This window comes from Typopeltis vanoorti, chromosome 8 (genome assembly GCF_054136105.1).
Source record: "Typopeltis vanoorti isolate ZY-2024b chromosome 8, IOZ_Tvanoo_1.0, whole genome shotgun sequence".
NCBI classification, from domain to species: Eukaryota; Metazoa; Arthropoda; class Arachnida; order Uropygi; family Thelyphonidae; genus Typopeltis; species Typopeltis vanoorti.
The window spans coordinates 59,974,898-59,992,399 of NC_143556.1; the positions used below are offsets into that span (position 1 = coordinate 59,974,898).

At 33.2% G+C, this 17,502-nt stretch overlaps 1 protein-coding gene across 3 annotated transcripts in view; it reads left to right on the forward strand.

Moving 5' to 3' along the window:
* Positions 1 to 17,502, forward strand: part of LOC150104027 (influenza virus NS1A-binding protein homolog) — a 266,485-nt gene that overhangs the window by 188,136 nt on the left and 60,847 nt on the right. For all 3 annotated transcript variants that reach the window (XM_090397250.1, XM_090397248.1, XM_090397249.1), the window contains exons 8-9: positions 285 to 491; positions 12,904 to 13,149. In XM_090397250.1, coding sequence (XP_090253376.1) covers positions 285 to 491; positions 12,904 to 13,149 — 453 coding nt within the window. The remainder of the gene's footprint in view (positions 1 to 284; positions 492 to 12,903; positions 13,150 to 17,502) is intronic.

Consider the following 17,502-nt stretch of genomic DNA (forward strand, 5'->3'; position numbering starts at 1 on the left):
TATTTTTTGTTGTATTCAATGAATTCAACATATCTATTTCCCCATTTTGCATTACCAAATATGTATTAGTTGATATAAACATTTAAATTTAATTTCAAATAACTTGCATCATTGAATAAGTTGGATAATTTAATATAACAATTTATCATGCTTAATTGTGATATTGGCTTATGTTAATTATGAGCTTCAGTTGTACAGAATCATTAATAGACTGAATGGAAATATGAGGTTAAAATTTGTATTTCAAAAAAGATGTAAAAAGGAATTTATTTTTTGTATCATAGAACATAGCATGCTGGGCTTAGTTGTAGCATCCAGTAAATTAATGGTATTGTCAGTTGTTCAACGCCTACACACTCCATCGCATAGTCCTTCTGCTTCTAGAAACACCTCAGTGGAAAAAGTCAATACTTATACTATGATACCACCAATGAGCTCACCTCGATGTGCTATTGGGATAGCAGAACTACAAGGAAAGTTATTGGTTTGTGGTAAGTTGTTTTTACTCTTGATTCATTCTAGTGTTTTTGTATACTCATTTTCAGGAGAAATTGAAAATCTGTTATGAACAACTGCAACTTAAAAATCCTTTATTTTTAAGCAAGGGGGGGTGTCATTATATATATACAGGTATTCCTCGATTAACGCGGTTAATTAATCCCTCAATGTTACCGCGTATCTCAAAGATTAACGCGGTTAATTAATCCCTCAATGTTACCGCGTATCTCAAAATCACGTCAATCAAATCTAATAATCAATGGTAAAAATTACAATTCGTCCATGATCGATTATGGTATTAATAATTCATTTTATGTGGTACTCTTTTAGGAAAGATAAAAAATGAATTCAAAGTAAATGTTTAATAAATGCTTGTACCTACATTATTTACTGCAATTTTTTTTTTATCAAAAGAAGTTATCAAGAGTCGTTTGAGCAGTTCTAATTTATTTTTCTTATCAGCATAAATTCTACGATAACAAGCAAAATGACTCTCCATACTTTGGCAAACAAGCAATAAAACATAAAGAAAAAACACTGCAAATATAATACATGATGGTACAAATTAAGTGGATATTGAATCCAACATTATTTCAAAGCCGAATAGAGAAACTACTAGAATTTCGTGCTGAATATATAGAAACTAAAAGTTTCGGCAGATGCAAGCATAAATAACCTTATGGGCAACTAGTAGTAAAGGTGGAGTAAGCTCCAGATCACTTTCCTTAGTATTTTTCATAAATGTAAAGCACATCTCCTAGAGGACATGTATGATAAATAAGTCTTTGGCTCTCTATTGTAATACATGATGGTTTATTTATTTTCAGTTACAATCTAAAAATTATTGAACAAAGAATAATAATAAAAAACAACTAAACCATACTATACTGACATCGGAGGTTGCAGTATCTCTCAGATACAGTTTACTGTCAAATATCACAAACCTTTACATAACGTGTTAAACCAAACTAACAGCAAAAAACAGTGTGGAATATCACTCGTAACATATGAATGCACAGCTACTCATGACCTCCAAGCTATACAATGAATTGTGTAAGAATATTTATATTAAACATTTTGCTTGTTTCTGTCAGATCAGCTGCGATCTCCTCAGGGTTAAAGGCACGTTAATCAAAACTCTTGCTGCAATAATCAAATCCGCGTTAAGCAAGGGATACCTGTACTAATAATGCTTGATCCAGGATCTTATGATTTTACAGCTCTATTTATTTTTTTTTATAATAAGTTATCCTACCAATATATTCAGAATTTATGCAATGTATAAATTATTCAGAAATGGCAAAGATTTGGGGATTTCCTTAGTCTCATATGTGAGACTAAAGAAATTTATTTCATTTAGTAAATTTCAAATAATTATTGCAGACATACAGAATATATCATCATCATCATGCGTATCAAGGATTTAGGCCTAGTATGGCCTGTTCCAGCCTTAAAAGTCATCGTTGAATTGTTTAAGAGGACGTCCTGGTTTTCTTTTTCCTAATGGCTTGTACTTTAAGGCTTGTTTTGGTAATCTTTCTGTTTTCATTCTTTGAACGTGTTCCATCCATTTATGTTTATATTTTTTAATTTTTTCAATTACTGGTTCTTGGTTTAATTCTTTCATAATATCTTCGTTTCTCTTGTGATCAAATAGGGTATACTTTGCAGTTTTTCTCATAAACTTCATTTCTGCTGTTGTTAATCTTTGTTTGTCTTTTTGTTTTATTGTCCAGATTTCGCTTCCATACATTAAGACTGGTAGGGCTAATGTATTGTATACTTTTAGCCTGGTTTGTTTTTGAACTAGGTTTGGTTTAAATATAGAGTTAATTACTCCTGTTATTTTTAAATATTTTGCAATTTTTATGTTTATATCTTTTTCATTTTCATAAGTGATCATACATCCTAGGTAGTTAAATGAATTCACCTGTTCTAAGATCTTGTTATCTAATACTATTTTAGTTCTTGCTGGATCTTGTCCTTTAAAGGCCATAGTTTTTGATTTTTCCATTGATATTATCATACCATAATCTTTGGATATCTCATTTAGATTTAAAATAGCTTTCTGTAAGTTATCTTCAGAATTTGTAATTATTATTTGGTCGTCTGCAAAGAGGAAAGTGTTTAAGTTAACTGTAGGTGAAAGTTTAATTCCTTGATGTAAGTTTTTACTCCATTTTATTATTATTTCATTTAAGTAGATATTAAAAAGAGTTGCTGAGTTGGGACATCTCTGTCGGACCCCTTGGTTTATCTCTCTTGTATATGATAGCTCGTGATTTAATCTTTTTTGTATTTGATTATTTTCATATATACTTGTGACAGCTTTTAGGATATTATTTGGTATTTGTCTTTCTTTTAATATGTTAAATAATATGTTTCTTTTAACTTTGTCAAATGCTTTTTCAAAGTCAATAAATGCAATATGTGTTTCTAAATTATATTCTCTTCTTTTCTCTATTAATTTTAGGCAGAAGGCTGGGTCTATACATGATCGTCCTTTTCTAAATCCATTTTGTACCTCTAGAATAAAGTTTTCGGAATATTTCATTAGTTATTTAAGATTCTGCTATATATTTTGTAACATGAATTTAGTATACTGATACTTCTATAGTTTTTAGGGTCATCTCTATTACCTTTCTTAAAGATAGGAATCACAATTGCTTTTTTCCATTCTATTGGGGGGATACCAGTTGAGTAAATTTTATTTAAAAATAATGAGTCTTCCTTTGAATCTTGTTCCTGCATATTTATATAGTTCTGAACCTAGCTTATCTTCTCCAGGTGATTTTCCGTTTCTTCTTTCTTTCAGGCTGATTTCTAATTCTTCTTCAGTTATTTCCTTTTCATTTTCGTTAATTGTTTGCCAGTTGTCTTTTTTAAAATATTTGTCTGTCCACAGTTCTGTGTAGTAATTTAGAAATTCTTCTAATTTCAATTCAGTGTTTAATTTTATGTTTTCTTTGGTATCTGCATTTAGGTGTTTCAAAATCTTATATACATTGGGTCTTATTTTATATAAATCATGTTCTAAATTAGAAACAAATTTATTCCATGATTCTCTGTCTTTTTCTGACTTCTCTTTTAGCTATGGCTCTTATTCTTTTATATTCTATTTCATCTTCTAATCTTTTACTGCTTAACCATTTGTAATAGGCTTCTTTTTTCTTTTTGATTATTTCTTTGATTGTATCATCCCAGATCTTCAGTTTTTTTCTTTTATTGAATTTTTTGGTCTTTCCTAAGCTTTCATTTGCTGCTGCATTTAGTATCGTTTTTATATTAAGCCATTCTATTTCTTCATTTTGTTTTATTTTATCTAGATACTGGTTAATTCTTTGTTCATATAGCCATTGTACATTTGTGTCATTCAATAGTCTAGTTTTATAAACAAATGTTTCAATTTTTCTTTCTGTTCTTGTTACTTGTAGCCATTTAGGTGGTAATCTTAATTTTATTTTAACAAGGAAGTGGTCACTGCTTATTTCATATCCTCTGTGAACTCTAACATCTAGTGAAAATTTTGATGTCTTTTCATTTAATATGAAGTAATCTAATATTGATTTCCATCCTCTTGCTGCCCAAGTATATTTATGTATGTATGTTTATAGAAGGAATTCATTATTTTTAGGTTATTATAAACTACAAAGTCAATCAATTTTTTACCATTCCTGTTTAGAGTGTGTTCTCCATGTATTCCTATATTATTATTAATTTTCGTGTTTCAATTCTTGCATTTAAGTCTCCTGCTAAAATTATGTAATCATTTTTATTTATTTTATTATATATGTTTTGTAGCTGATTATAAAAATCAATATTATCCTGTTCTCTTCCTTCTTCTGGGGCATATAAACCAATTATTGTTAAATAGCCTCTATCTATTTTTATTCTAGCTTCTATTATTCTTTCATTCCATAATTTATAATGTTTTAACTGTTTTGAAAGGGAGTTATGAATCCAAATCATGACTCCTGTTTGTGCTCTTTGGTCTCTGTCGACTCCACTGTATATCACATTAAAATTTTCAGTTCTCATAGTTCCTTTTAATTTCTTTTTTCTTTCAGTGATTACTGCTATTTTAAAATTTCTTTCATTTAATAACTGGTCTAATTCTATTTCTTTATATGCTATTCCTCTTGCATTCCAGTTATGTGTATTATATTTTGTTGTTTCCATTTTCCCTTTTCCATTCCAGGGTCGTTTCCCATAGATTCAATCCGATTATCTTTTTCTGTCAGCTTACAAGTATGGTTATGTTCTCCATGTCAGGGGACTAGCCTGACGATGGATTAGTTCAGTGGTAGGGCTGCTACCTTAAGGCTTCTGAACTCGCCTTCTTCCGAATTTAAACCCATAGGAGGAATAGGGTATATTGAAGGGGAAAGGGTAGATTATAGAAGAAATATAGTAAGGTTTATAGAGAGGACATAGTTGTAAGGCCAGAAATGAAAAGACCCCATGGCCCTTGAGTACTCTAATAGCACAAGGGTCATAAAGTAAGACGAGTTGGCTGATAAGGCCTTATAGGAAGGATTAAAGTAAGTGGGTCTTCCTCAAAGAAGAAGAAGGAGAGGATAGATCCAGCTAGGGGTCCATGGGAGTGCCGCTTCCCTTACAATCAAGATGATTGGCCCTGTTGGTCCATGAGTCCTTATTCAGTATATTCGAACCACCCCACCATATATATATATATATATATATATATATATATATATACACACACGCACGCACATGTACACACACACATGGTGGGCTCCCCTATCCGCCACCCAGGGGACGCGCTCTCTAGGGGTTACAGGGTCCCCTGAGAGACAGAATATATCAGTTTTTATAATCCCTATTAATGGATTATAAAAACTGATATATTCTGTCTCTCAGGGGACCCTGATATACAGAATATCAGTTTTTATAATCCCTATTAATGGACACTTTCCTCTGTTTGAAAACGTTTTGAGTAGTTTCCTGTACATCTTAGTACCTTTATGATATTTATCTTCTGTATTCTTTCTCATGATTTTTGAAATCATATCTCAGTTCTCAGCAAGCAAATTAGCATGCCATCACCAATAACTATTTTTACATAGAACTTGGCTTTCTTACATTGTTTTCTTCATTTTAATAAAATCCTTGAGTTATTTTTTTCTATTCTTGTAGGCAACTTTTCTTACCTGAATCAGGCAGTTCTTTTTTTGTATTTTGTCATTTGGATTTGATTGTTTTTAATTTTTTTTTAACCAATAATATCTATATATTTGATTCTACAGGTAGCTTTTAAAAGCTGCTGAACTCTGATTCTCATACACATTTTTGTACTTTTAATGTGATAGCAATTTTTATTCTTCTCAGAACTACACAGATGACTTTCTTTTATATTCTCTACTTGAATTATGTTATTGCCAATTAGCATGAATTCCGACAGAATGACATTTCCGTTTTTGTGTGTGTCTGTGTGAATTTAATATAATATTAATAAGAGCTAGTTTATGTTCTGAACAGAAATCAAGCAGGTATTTTTCATTAGCTTTGATCTTTTCACAAATTTTTTAAGCCACATTTTTATGTCTGGGATTCATTTCCAATGTATTTTGCCATTCAGGTCTTCCACAAAGATCAGTCTTTCCTTGCCCTTTTTTTTTTTATGACTGCAACTCTTCCTCTCAAATACTTGTAATTGTCTGCAATTGCAATTGTCTGCTACTCAAGAAGTTTATCTTTGTGTTTAATGTTGAATATTACAGCTATTTCTTCCTCTCCATGGTCACTGTAGTCTGAACTGTCTCTTGGTAACATCATGTGAACATAGTATGTCTATAATTCTTCTGCTTATTCCATTTCTTTTCCAATTGATGCTTCAATGTTGATGCCTGTTTTCAGTTCTATTGAGTTAAGGTTGTTCCAGTAGTTGACTTTGCACTGTTTTTGTGAGATGCCTCAGATGTAGAATAAAAATAGCCAGAACTTTAAAGACTCTGTATTGCTTTGAAACCCTATATGAAGTTGTCTGTCCTTATCTGCTATCATAAAGACCCCCCCCCCCTCACAGTTTCATGCAAGGTTCCTTGTTCTTGGAGCTGCTTATTATGGACAGGCTGGAAGATCTGCCAACATCTGTCTTGAAGAACACGAAGTATATGCTGCTTCTCACAGTTATGGTTAGTTGCATCTAGCTGACCATGCTCTTGGACACCTTGCACAGAATTAAATACCATGCTTCACTGTAGTAAATACAAACATGATCAACATTTTTAGAATCAGCAGCCAATTTAAAAATTAACCAAATCTCAATAAATGTGGTTATGTGAAACTTCTCAAATTTTGGAAACAGTAATTCATAGACCTCCCAACCAACAGACAAGGGTGCCTAGACAGTGCCTCTCTTAGGACTTTAGTCTCTGGGTTAACATCTTCCACTTATTTTTGGTGTAGTTTGCATTTGCATGCATCATTACAATTCTTTATTGTATCGCAGATATCTCTGTCATGTGAAATATTGGAAAACTATTAAATCTGTGTTTAATTCATTCCTTGTGCTGTGTCCATCGCATTAAAACTGAATAACTTAGCTTAAGCTTAATTGCACAAAAATTAAATGGGCATTTGGTATTACGGAAACAAAGAAGTAAAAAATGTAGTGTTGCTGTTCTGGTGTTAAAGGGCACTGTTATTTTTTATGATTTGCAAGTATAATTACAGCTGTAAAGATTTATTATTTTAAATGTGTAGATTTTATGAGCAATTATTTTAAATTCACATTCTAATCTGAATGTGATTTAGTTGTGTGCATAGTTTGTTATTTTATAGTTATATATATTGATAAGGTGTGTATGAGGTATAATAGTGAAGGTGGTGAGTCCTTTGAGTTTCATGTGAAAAATTTATATGTGTAGCTTGTATGAAACACATACATCACCAAATGTAAGTGGTTTAAGTGGAATATGTGATGATGATGCAAGAATATTCCAGAAACATGTGCTGATTAATTGAGTGTGAAATGTTGAATGCAGGTGAAATATCAAAGGATGGAAGAAATGAGATGGTGTGTCAAGCAGTCATGCATGCTGAGCAGACTATGGAAGGATTCGAATGCAAGATGGTGACAGTGATGTGAAAGATTTCAGCGTGCTAGAAAGGGATAAAATAGAAAAAGTGAAACACTGTGTTAGAGTACTTCATACTAACACATGGGAACCGTAGAGACTTGAAAAGGGCTTAGCAAATACCAAGAAAGGCATGAAAGGAAATGAAATACATGAAGAGTAATAAAGGAAGTCTTAGAAGCAAGCAGAAATGATTACACAGTCTAACTTGGTTATAATGAGCATCACAGGATTAACAATTTCCTCATTATATTGAAAGTTTTTTTCCTGCTTGGTTAGACTATAATAAATTTAGTTTAATTCTTTATCCAAGTGTAAGCAAACAAAGTTTGCATCTGAAGTATCTTCAGGACTGAGGTAACTCACTCTCACCACTACTTGTCTTAGTATCTCCCATAATGCAAAGCACATCTCCTTGCAGCCATGTATAATGCTATGCATTAAGGGAAGGGCCACTACCCAGACCAGTTTCGACCTTTATTGAGGTCTCGTCAGTGGGAGCCAGACCCAGAGGTGGTGATACTGAAGTGGAAGTAATGGAGAAGTCATATTTATCTATACGAGTTGCCAACTCGTTTCAGGACACCTTTTGGCAACTTGTATAGGTAAATATGACTTCTCCATTACGTCCACCTTAGTATCACCACTTCCGGATCTGGCTCCCACTGACGAGACCTCAATAAAGGTCGAAACCGGTCTGGGTAGTGGCCCAAACCGGTTTAATCCTTTATCCATCTCCTTGTGGACTTGTATAATATCTGCAAGGAAATGTGCTTTGCATTATGGGAGATACTAAGACAAGCAGTGATGAGAGCTTGGTCCACCTTTACCATAAGTTGCCTCAGTCCTGATGATACTTCAGGTGCAAACTTTGTTTGCTTACACTTGAATAAAGGATTAAACTAAATTTATTTCTCATTATAACCATTACTCACTGATCAGCAATGAGTTAAATCTACCTAATATTTTAAAAATTATCAACACGTTAGCACAAGAAAAGTATATTTAATATATTTTCAGATATTTTAGTTTGAAAATAACAAACTATCATCAGTGGCTTGACAGGAAACAGTCTTTTACATGGTAAAATATAAACAATTCATGGAATTATTTACACTTTACAATACGGTCATGATATTAGAAAACAGATCGACTTAGAACATCTGTCCATCGAAATAAGCAAAGAGCTATTCCTTTCCACTATTCTACCAAAAAACACAATGATAAATTTAAATCTCCTACAGCCTTGTTCAAAAAAGGATTCACAGGAAGAAAATAAAACTAAAGGACTTGACATTATACATCACTTAAATAATCTAAACCATGTCATTGTCCACACTGATGGATCATCTGATGAAGTACTCAACTAAGGAGGTTGAGGGGTTTTTCTAACTCTATCTGGAGGCAAGGAAATGCAAATCAAAAACTACAGTTGGCAAAATAGCTTCAAACTTCACTTGTGAATTAACAGCCATACAAACAACTGCCAAGTTCTATCTCTAATCCAGTAATAAACATTACAGAAGGAATAACCATTTACAGCAACTCTAAATCTGCACTTGAAGTATTAAAAAATGGAAAAACAAAACTCTCACAGGAAATTCATGAACAACTAATAACGTTAAATTTGAAAAATGAGAACTGTATACTGCAATGGATACCAGCCCATGTAAACGTTGAAGACAGTGAAAGAGCAGACAGTCTAGCCAAAGAAGTAAGACATTTACCTAAAAAAAAAAAAAAAAAAAAAAAAAAAAAAAAAAAAAAAAAAAAAAAAAAAACCGCTCACTATCACTAATCGATGCTAACTCTGTCTCCAAAATAAGATTAGTGAAACAAATGCTCAAGAAGAAGAATGAAATCAGTGAAATTAATGAAAATAGAGAAATAACCACAATCATCACCAGACTAAGGATGGAATATTTTAAAGGCATGAAAATTCAGCCAGATGGTAGTAGGAGCTACGAAGCATGCAAGAACTGTCCAGGAGTTGAACTAACACCTGCCCGTATCTATTCTTGTCCAGCAATTGCTGCTGCTCTACAGAAAATTTACAGTAACTCTAGAGAAAAGCTCTACTTCAAAGTTCAGCAGATTGCCAAAGCAGTTCTACAGTTCCATTGTCATGTCTAGAAGCTCTTCAATGGACTCGAGGACAACAATACAAACAATTGATCATTCAAAATTAGAACGAGCCACGTGATGTTGCATCGCTAATTCACTGAAGAAAGGTAAACATAAGAATGCAGAAATAAATTACCTGTATAAATTTACGATGTCATACAAAAAACTTAATTTATAAAATCATATTAAGGATATCATTAGACAGATGTAGTATCTAGGTATTAATTAAAAAAAAAAGAAGTTAGTGTGTTATTCGGATCAAACTTTCCCATATTTTTGAAAAGGATATGCAGTCATTTTGGTTCAAGTTAGGGCATTGAAGTAATTTCTTTAATTAATACTTTCTAGATACATCTGTCTAATGATATCTTTAATATGATTTTATAAATTAAGTTTTTTGTATGATGTAAATTTATACAGGTAATTTATTTCTGCACTCTTATGTTTACCTTTCTTCAGTGAAATGATATCATGATTACGTGATGTAGCATCATGTGGCTTGTTCTAATTTTGAATGATCAATTGTGTTTGTATCCTACCTTGTAAAAGGCTGTTTCTTTCCTGTCAAGTCACTGATGATAGTTAATTTTCAAACTGAAATATCTTGCAATATATTAAATATACTTTTCTTGCATTAACATGTTGATAATTTTTAATTTCATGTTGCAAGTTTCTCTCAATACTAACTACTATTTTTTTAATTCTCAAGAAATTGATAAAAAAGGTATTAGAGAGAAAAAATAATATAATCACAATGCTTGCAAGAACTTGCTTATATAAACTACTGTACATTTAATATTAAACACAATTTATTTGCCCATAATTTTAAAACCTATATACCCCCTGAAGGTGCATATCAGGAATTTCATAATAATTTTAAAACAATGCACTTAATACTAAATACACTTTCTTTTTCCATAATTAAAACCAATATTAATTAATAATAAACATGATTTAAATCACTTTTAATTGGCTTTTAAATCAATTCAGCCAACTGTTGTTACACAAAAAATTGTCCAAATTGTTTAGCAAATTTTTCTGCTTATGACCAAGATTGCACTGTCTATTGAGAATTTAGCACTCTTTGTGAAGTGAACCATCGAAGCGATGCTTCATCGATATTTGTAAGCTCGCGCTTTCTAAATTTTTTTCATTTCAGTTATGAAGAGGACAAAGTAAAATTTTTACATACTTCACCCAACATTTTTCATATCATGTTTTAACTCACAAATAATTTCAACTTTTCCACAAACCAAGAGACCACTTTCTTTTAGTAGACATGTTTTCAACAAAAGATTTGTTTAACTGATTTTACCATCATGGTAGTGTTTGGGTAATGTGACAGAGGTAGTGAGGAGTTGGTCTCCAAGGATAAGATTAGATTATAAACTGTTTTGTAATCTGATGCAAGGGGTCATAAAAGCTAAGTCACTCTTTTCATTTTTGTGTATTGCAAGAATTGGGTATTCCAAGAACTACTTGAGTAATTAAAAATGTTTCTATAGTTATCAAAATTTGTATGGTATATTGGTGTACATTTGCTATAAAATATGAGTAGTATTGGGATATGTGTAAATTAAAATTATGGCTTTTTTTGATCATTACAGCCATGATCTCATTATTTCCATGCTTATTACAACAAAGTTAGACTATATAGTAATTGAGATGCTTCTATGATTAAGGGAATACTGGGTAAGTGAGAAACAAAAGTATGTTTCCTAAGTACAAAGATACATGACTTGACTGAAGCAATATGCAAGCAAATAGAATATGTGGATATGATTTGTGTTGATCAGAACAAAATATTTGTAAGGAGAAAAGTATGGTATTAGAGAGGATACGAAAGAATTTAATTGGGGGGGGGTAGGAGAAAAAAGGTGAGGGTAAAGATTTGCGAGCCTTTGGTGTGGCAAGAGTGAGCAAAGCTGCAGTTGCAAATGAGTATATAGTGTAGGAGAAATGATGTGCAGTATTTTGATGTATAGGAGTTATTTTGATGGTCAAAAGGATTTGTTTGCAAGATGGATTGTCCATAATTGGATTGTAAGATGGATTGTACTTGAATGGCTTTGAGGCCAGGCAGCTGGAAATTTTTTGGTGAAAGAGTGAATGTATATTGTCAGGAAAATTAGATATATCTAGGTGGTTTTATGATTGCATGCATGCATTAAGTTGTAGATATTGTGAGTGTAATAACATAGAGACAGAGTGAGAGATGGGGGGGGGGGGATTATAGCTTGTTAAGATGATCTCAGCAAATACAGGACTAGTTTTATCAATTGTGTGCTATGAAAAATAGGGAGGGAAAATTGGTTGAGGAATCAAATGTGATGGGTGCAGTATATTCAGGAAGGACAGACAGGATAGCAGGGTAGATAAATTTGGCTAATTCTGATTATATTTTGCTAATAGTGATTTTAGAAGACTTGAATCCAACTAGAGTAGAAACTTCATATTCTGATGGTGGTGGTATGAGTTTTAGCAGTGGACTCGAGGCTATTTGGTGTGAGTTAGATAGTAACAAGACAATGTACAATTTGGCGCTGTTATGGACTAGGATCATCTGAAGAAGACTGAGCTGCATAAACAGATAAATTTTATGGATACAAAAAGAAATATCATTATTGGTGATTTCAACTATGGGGAGCAGAAAGCATCCGAGTCAAGAGAAAAGAAATTATAAGATAGTTAGGGATAACTGTCTTAAGCAGCATGTGATAGGACTTGCAGTGTAATAACACTGAATCTGGTAATAACACATCTCGGAATCTGTAATGAGTTGACTGTTATGCCTCTAGTTGGTGAGAGGGATTATAAGGCACAGGTGATGATGATAAATTGAGAAGGCAGTTTGAAGTAGTTTTCAAGCATTTGTTCTAAATCCTTTTTGGATATAGTGTAGGACACCGTTTATATGTGGGGGCTCATTTTTTTGGTGGATTGGTCAGAATTTCACACTCTACTGCTTGTTCAATCCTCCTGAAAAGAAATCCTTAGTTTCAAAAATGACTGTCTCGCTAATCCTTTTCAACTTCATGTTAATGCACTGTATTATTCTTATGTATTGCACATTAAATATACAAAACATTAAATTAACAATATATGCATATTTTCTTTCTTTGGTGAGTACATTGTGCAATGCATTTTTTCTTGAAGCAAATTTTTCATTTCATGGGACTAGGTGGTTATGACAGAGGAGAATGTTTAAAAACAGTAGAAATGTATGATCCAGTAACTAACAAATGGACAACAATGAAGTCCATGAGAGTGCCTCGTGGAAGATTTGGCATTGCAGTCATTGGGACTAAAGCATATGCTGTTGGTGGTTGTGATGGAACAAAAGAACTAAATTCTGCAGAAGTCCTTAATGCAGATACAATGGAGTGGAAACCACTACCTAGCCTTAATTCAGTGAGGTCCTATGCTGGTAAGTCTTTGCTTTAGTCTTTATTTTGTTTTACTAAATATTACACTTATAAAAATTACAATTTGTTTTATATATGCTACTTATGAAAGCGGAAGAAATTTATTCATCTGCTATACTTATGAATAACACTGGATTTACATCATGCAACAACACACATTTTTTATGTCAAGGATACCATAATTAGAAGTCCATATCATTAAGTCATTTAAAAGAAATATATATTAATATCTGTACAGTTCAGCATATGCAAGATAATATATTCATTCAATCATATAGGCATTTTTTTGTATGGTAAATACATCAACAGAAGATTTTAAGCCCATAGTTCTTTAGGTTTTATAGCTCATTGGTGGGTAGAAGATTAAATAATTTGGAAACCTTCTCTAGAGACAAAACATGAAACATTTTAAACCATTAAAGGCCTCCAATAAGTAGGATAGAGATAATTACAGTATATAATTTATTCATCTGCTACCTTAAAGACATTCACAACACCTTTTCCCACATCATGAAGGTTGTTTTCTTGATCATAAATTAGTAAATAATAATATTTGGTTAACCGATCAAGTGTTGATCAATATTTTATTAATTAACTGGACCAACTAGTTTCGCCACACTTATCTGTTGGCTTCTTCAGGGCACTTACATATAGGTTTAAACACTCTCACAATTATGCGTAACTGCAAAACTGACAAGAATAAAAACTGACTAGAATAATTACAAATGAAATAGTATCGAACGTGAGTGAAACACGTATCGCGTGTACAAGATCAGCTAGCTGTTGCTGAGGAACCTTCTGTAGTTTGTATTAAAGTTCATTTCTTCTGTTTTTAAGGCTCTGATTAGGGTTTTCCATATCTCTGGCAGTATTAGGCCTTGATTTCTGTTAAGGTTCACAGTAGAACGGGCGACTGTGGCTGCTTCTTTGAACATTCTTGAATGGTAATCTTCCTCTAAGTAGTGGGAACAGCTTTTGTCCCACTCGATGACATGGTTAGTTGTGGAGAAATGAGACGATAGCCCAGAAATGTCCTGTCTGTTGTTTTTGACATAGCCAATGTGCTCCTTTTGCCTGATTTTGAGGCTTCTCGAAGTCTGTCCGATGTAATTAGAGCCACATGAGCGTGGAATATTATAGACTCCAGCATATTTGTAGAAAGGATGGTTGTCTTTTGGAGATCTTAGTAGTTTACGAATAGTATCTATAGGTTGAAATGCTACTCTTATTTTGTGTTGTTTGAGGAGATTGGTGAGCTTGTTGGAGATGCCACTTACATACGGAATTGCAATCGTTTTTATATATTGAATCTCTTCTTGTTCTCTTTGTGGTGGTTCAGAGAAAAGGATTTTATTGACTAGTCTTCTTGGATAGCCGTTCAAGTACAGATTGTTGGAAATAAATTTTAACTCATCTTGAAGGGTCTTGTTGTCCGTTGAGATGCAAATAGCTCTTTTCTTTAACATGTGTATAATGCTGAGTTTGTGATATGTGGTGAGAGGAGTTAAAATGTAGGTAGCGACCTGTATTGGTCGGTTTTCTGTAGACCGATAGATTTAAACTGCCATCAGTTTGTTTTTGATTAAGATGTCTAAAAACGGAAGTTGTTTTTCTCTTTCAAGTTCCAGAGTGAATTTAATAGAATGATGGAAAGCGTTGATCTTTTTGAGAAAATCATATATGTCATCTTTGTTGTTGTTCCATATGATGAAGATATCGTCCACGTATCTAAACCAAATTTTAGGTCTAGGAAAAATTTGTGATAGGATTTTGTTTTCTAAGTCTTCCATAAAGAGGTCAGCACATGAAGGTGAGAGTGGGCTTCCCATTGCCAAGCCTGTTAACTGTTGATAGATTTTATTTTTCCAAGAAAAATAATTGGAGTTTAGGCAGTGAGCAAACAATACGGTTATATCTTGTGGGAATAAGGTACTTAAGATGTCAATGACCTCTACTACGGGAACGTTTGTAAAGAGAGAGGTGACATCTAAGCTGGCTAGAAGATCATTATCCGATATCTTGATGTTTTTTAGCTTTTCTACGAAATGTCCAGAGTTTTTGATGTAACTCTCTGAGTTGTGGATGTATTGCTGTAGGAGTCAAGAGATGTTTTGACAATAAGTAGGTGGGCGAGTTGATTGCATCAACGATTGGGCGTAAAGGAATACCTTCTTTGTGCACTTTTGGAACTCCATAGAGTCTCGGAGTTAAAGGATGCATCGATTTTAGTTTTTTAATAAAGTCTGTTGGCCAGTTAGATAAATTGCGTAGTAATTCGTTGGTATCATTGTGATTTTTTAATGTTGGATCCTTTGTTAAAAGACGGTAAACAGAGGTAGTAGAGGTCATTGACATCTTAAGTACCTTATTCCCACAAGATATAACCGTATTGTTTGCTCACTGCCTAAACTCCAATTATATTTTTCTTGGAAAAATAAAATCTATCAACAGTTAACAGGCTTGGCAATGGGAAGCCCACTCTCACCTTCATGTGCTGACCTCTTTATGGAAGACTTAGAAAACAAAATCCTATCACAAATTTTTCCTAGACCTAAAATTTGGTTTAGATACGTGGACGATATCTTCATCATATGGAACAACAACAAAGATGACATATATGATTTTCTCAAAAAGATCAACGCTTTCCATCATTCTATTAAATTCACTCTGGAACTTGAAAGAGAAAAACAACTTCCGTTTTTAGACATCTTAATCAAAAAACAAACTGATAGCAGTTTAAATCTATCGGTCTACAGAAAACCGACCAATACAGGTCGCTACCTACATTTTAACTCCTCTCACCACATATCACATAAACTCAGCATTATACACATGTTAAAGAAAAGAGCTATTTGCATCTCAACGGACAACAAGACCCTTCAAGATGAGTTAAAATTTATTTCCAACAATCTGTACTTGAACGGCTATCCAAGAAGACTAGTCAATAAAATCCTTTTCTCTGAACCACCACAAAGAGAACAAGAAGAGATTCAATATATAAAAACGATTGCAATTCCGTATGTAAGTGGCATCTCCAACAAGCTCGCCAATCTCCTCAAACAACACAAAATAAGAGTAGCATTTCAACCTATAGATACTATTCGTAAACTACTAAGATCTCCAAAAGACAACCATCCTTTCTACAAATATGCTGGAGTCTATAATATTCCACGCTCATGTGGCTCTAATTACATCGGACAGACTTCGAGAAGCCTCAAAATCAGGCAAAAGGAGCACATTGGCTATGTCAAAAACAACAGACAGGACATTTCTGGGCTATCGTCTCATTTCTCCACAACTAACCATGTCATCGAGTGGGACAAAAGCTGTTCCCACTACTTAGAGGAAGATTACCATTCAAGAATGTTCAAAGAAGCAGCCACAGTCGCCCGTTCTACTGTGAACCTTAACAGAAATCAAGGCCTAATACTGCCAGAGATATGGAAAACCTTAATCAGAGCCTTAAAAACGGAAGAAATGAACTTTAATACAAACTACAGAAGGTTCCTCAGCAACAGCTAGCTGATCTTGTACACGCGATACGTGTTTCACTCACGTTCGATACTATTTCATTTGTAATTATTCTAGTCAGTTTTTATTCTTGTCAGTTTTGCAGTTAGGCATAATTGTGAGAGTGTTTAAACCTATATGTAAGTGCCCTGAAGAAGCCAACAGATAAGTGTGGCGAAACTAGTTGGTCCAGTTAATTAATAAAATATTGATCAACACTTGATCGGTTAACCAAATATTATTTACCTTTTCCCACAGCCTATTGATGGAAAACCAGCATGCTATTTACTCTGCCAACTAGACTTGTAGTGCAGTAAAGGTTCAATGCTGTTTATTTATTTTTGGATATGCATATGCTATGCAAGATGCCTGAACAATTATCAGTATAGTAATAACCTTAATATATATATTTTGGATGGTTAGTGCGTAATTTGGAAACGCATACCACTGACTTTAAATGACTTTACAGAAAGAAATCAAGAGGTGTATAAAGCTTTTGGTGGCTATACAATGGCCTGTAACTTTGCTTTTCTTTTTTGGAAATGCTTTGCTTAAGAAGTTCCAGTGACAAAGTTCCATGGCTCACCCACAATACTGTAGGTTTAGAGCCTTTCATTGGTAGGATTCACATAAAAGCAGTACAAGTATTTGCACCTTTCAGGTTAAAAGGGATAGACTAATTATCCAGAGCATATTCATCATAATTTTGCGATATTTATGTGGGTTAGCCTCATCCAGTTCAGATTTTCAGCGGCTCAGTACTATAAATTTTATTGTACAATGAAACTTGTGGAGAATTCATGACTAAACAAACGCACGTAATAATCACAGTAATAAGTTTTAAT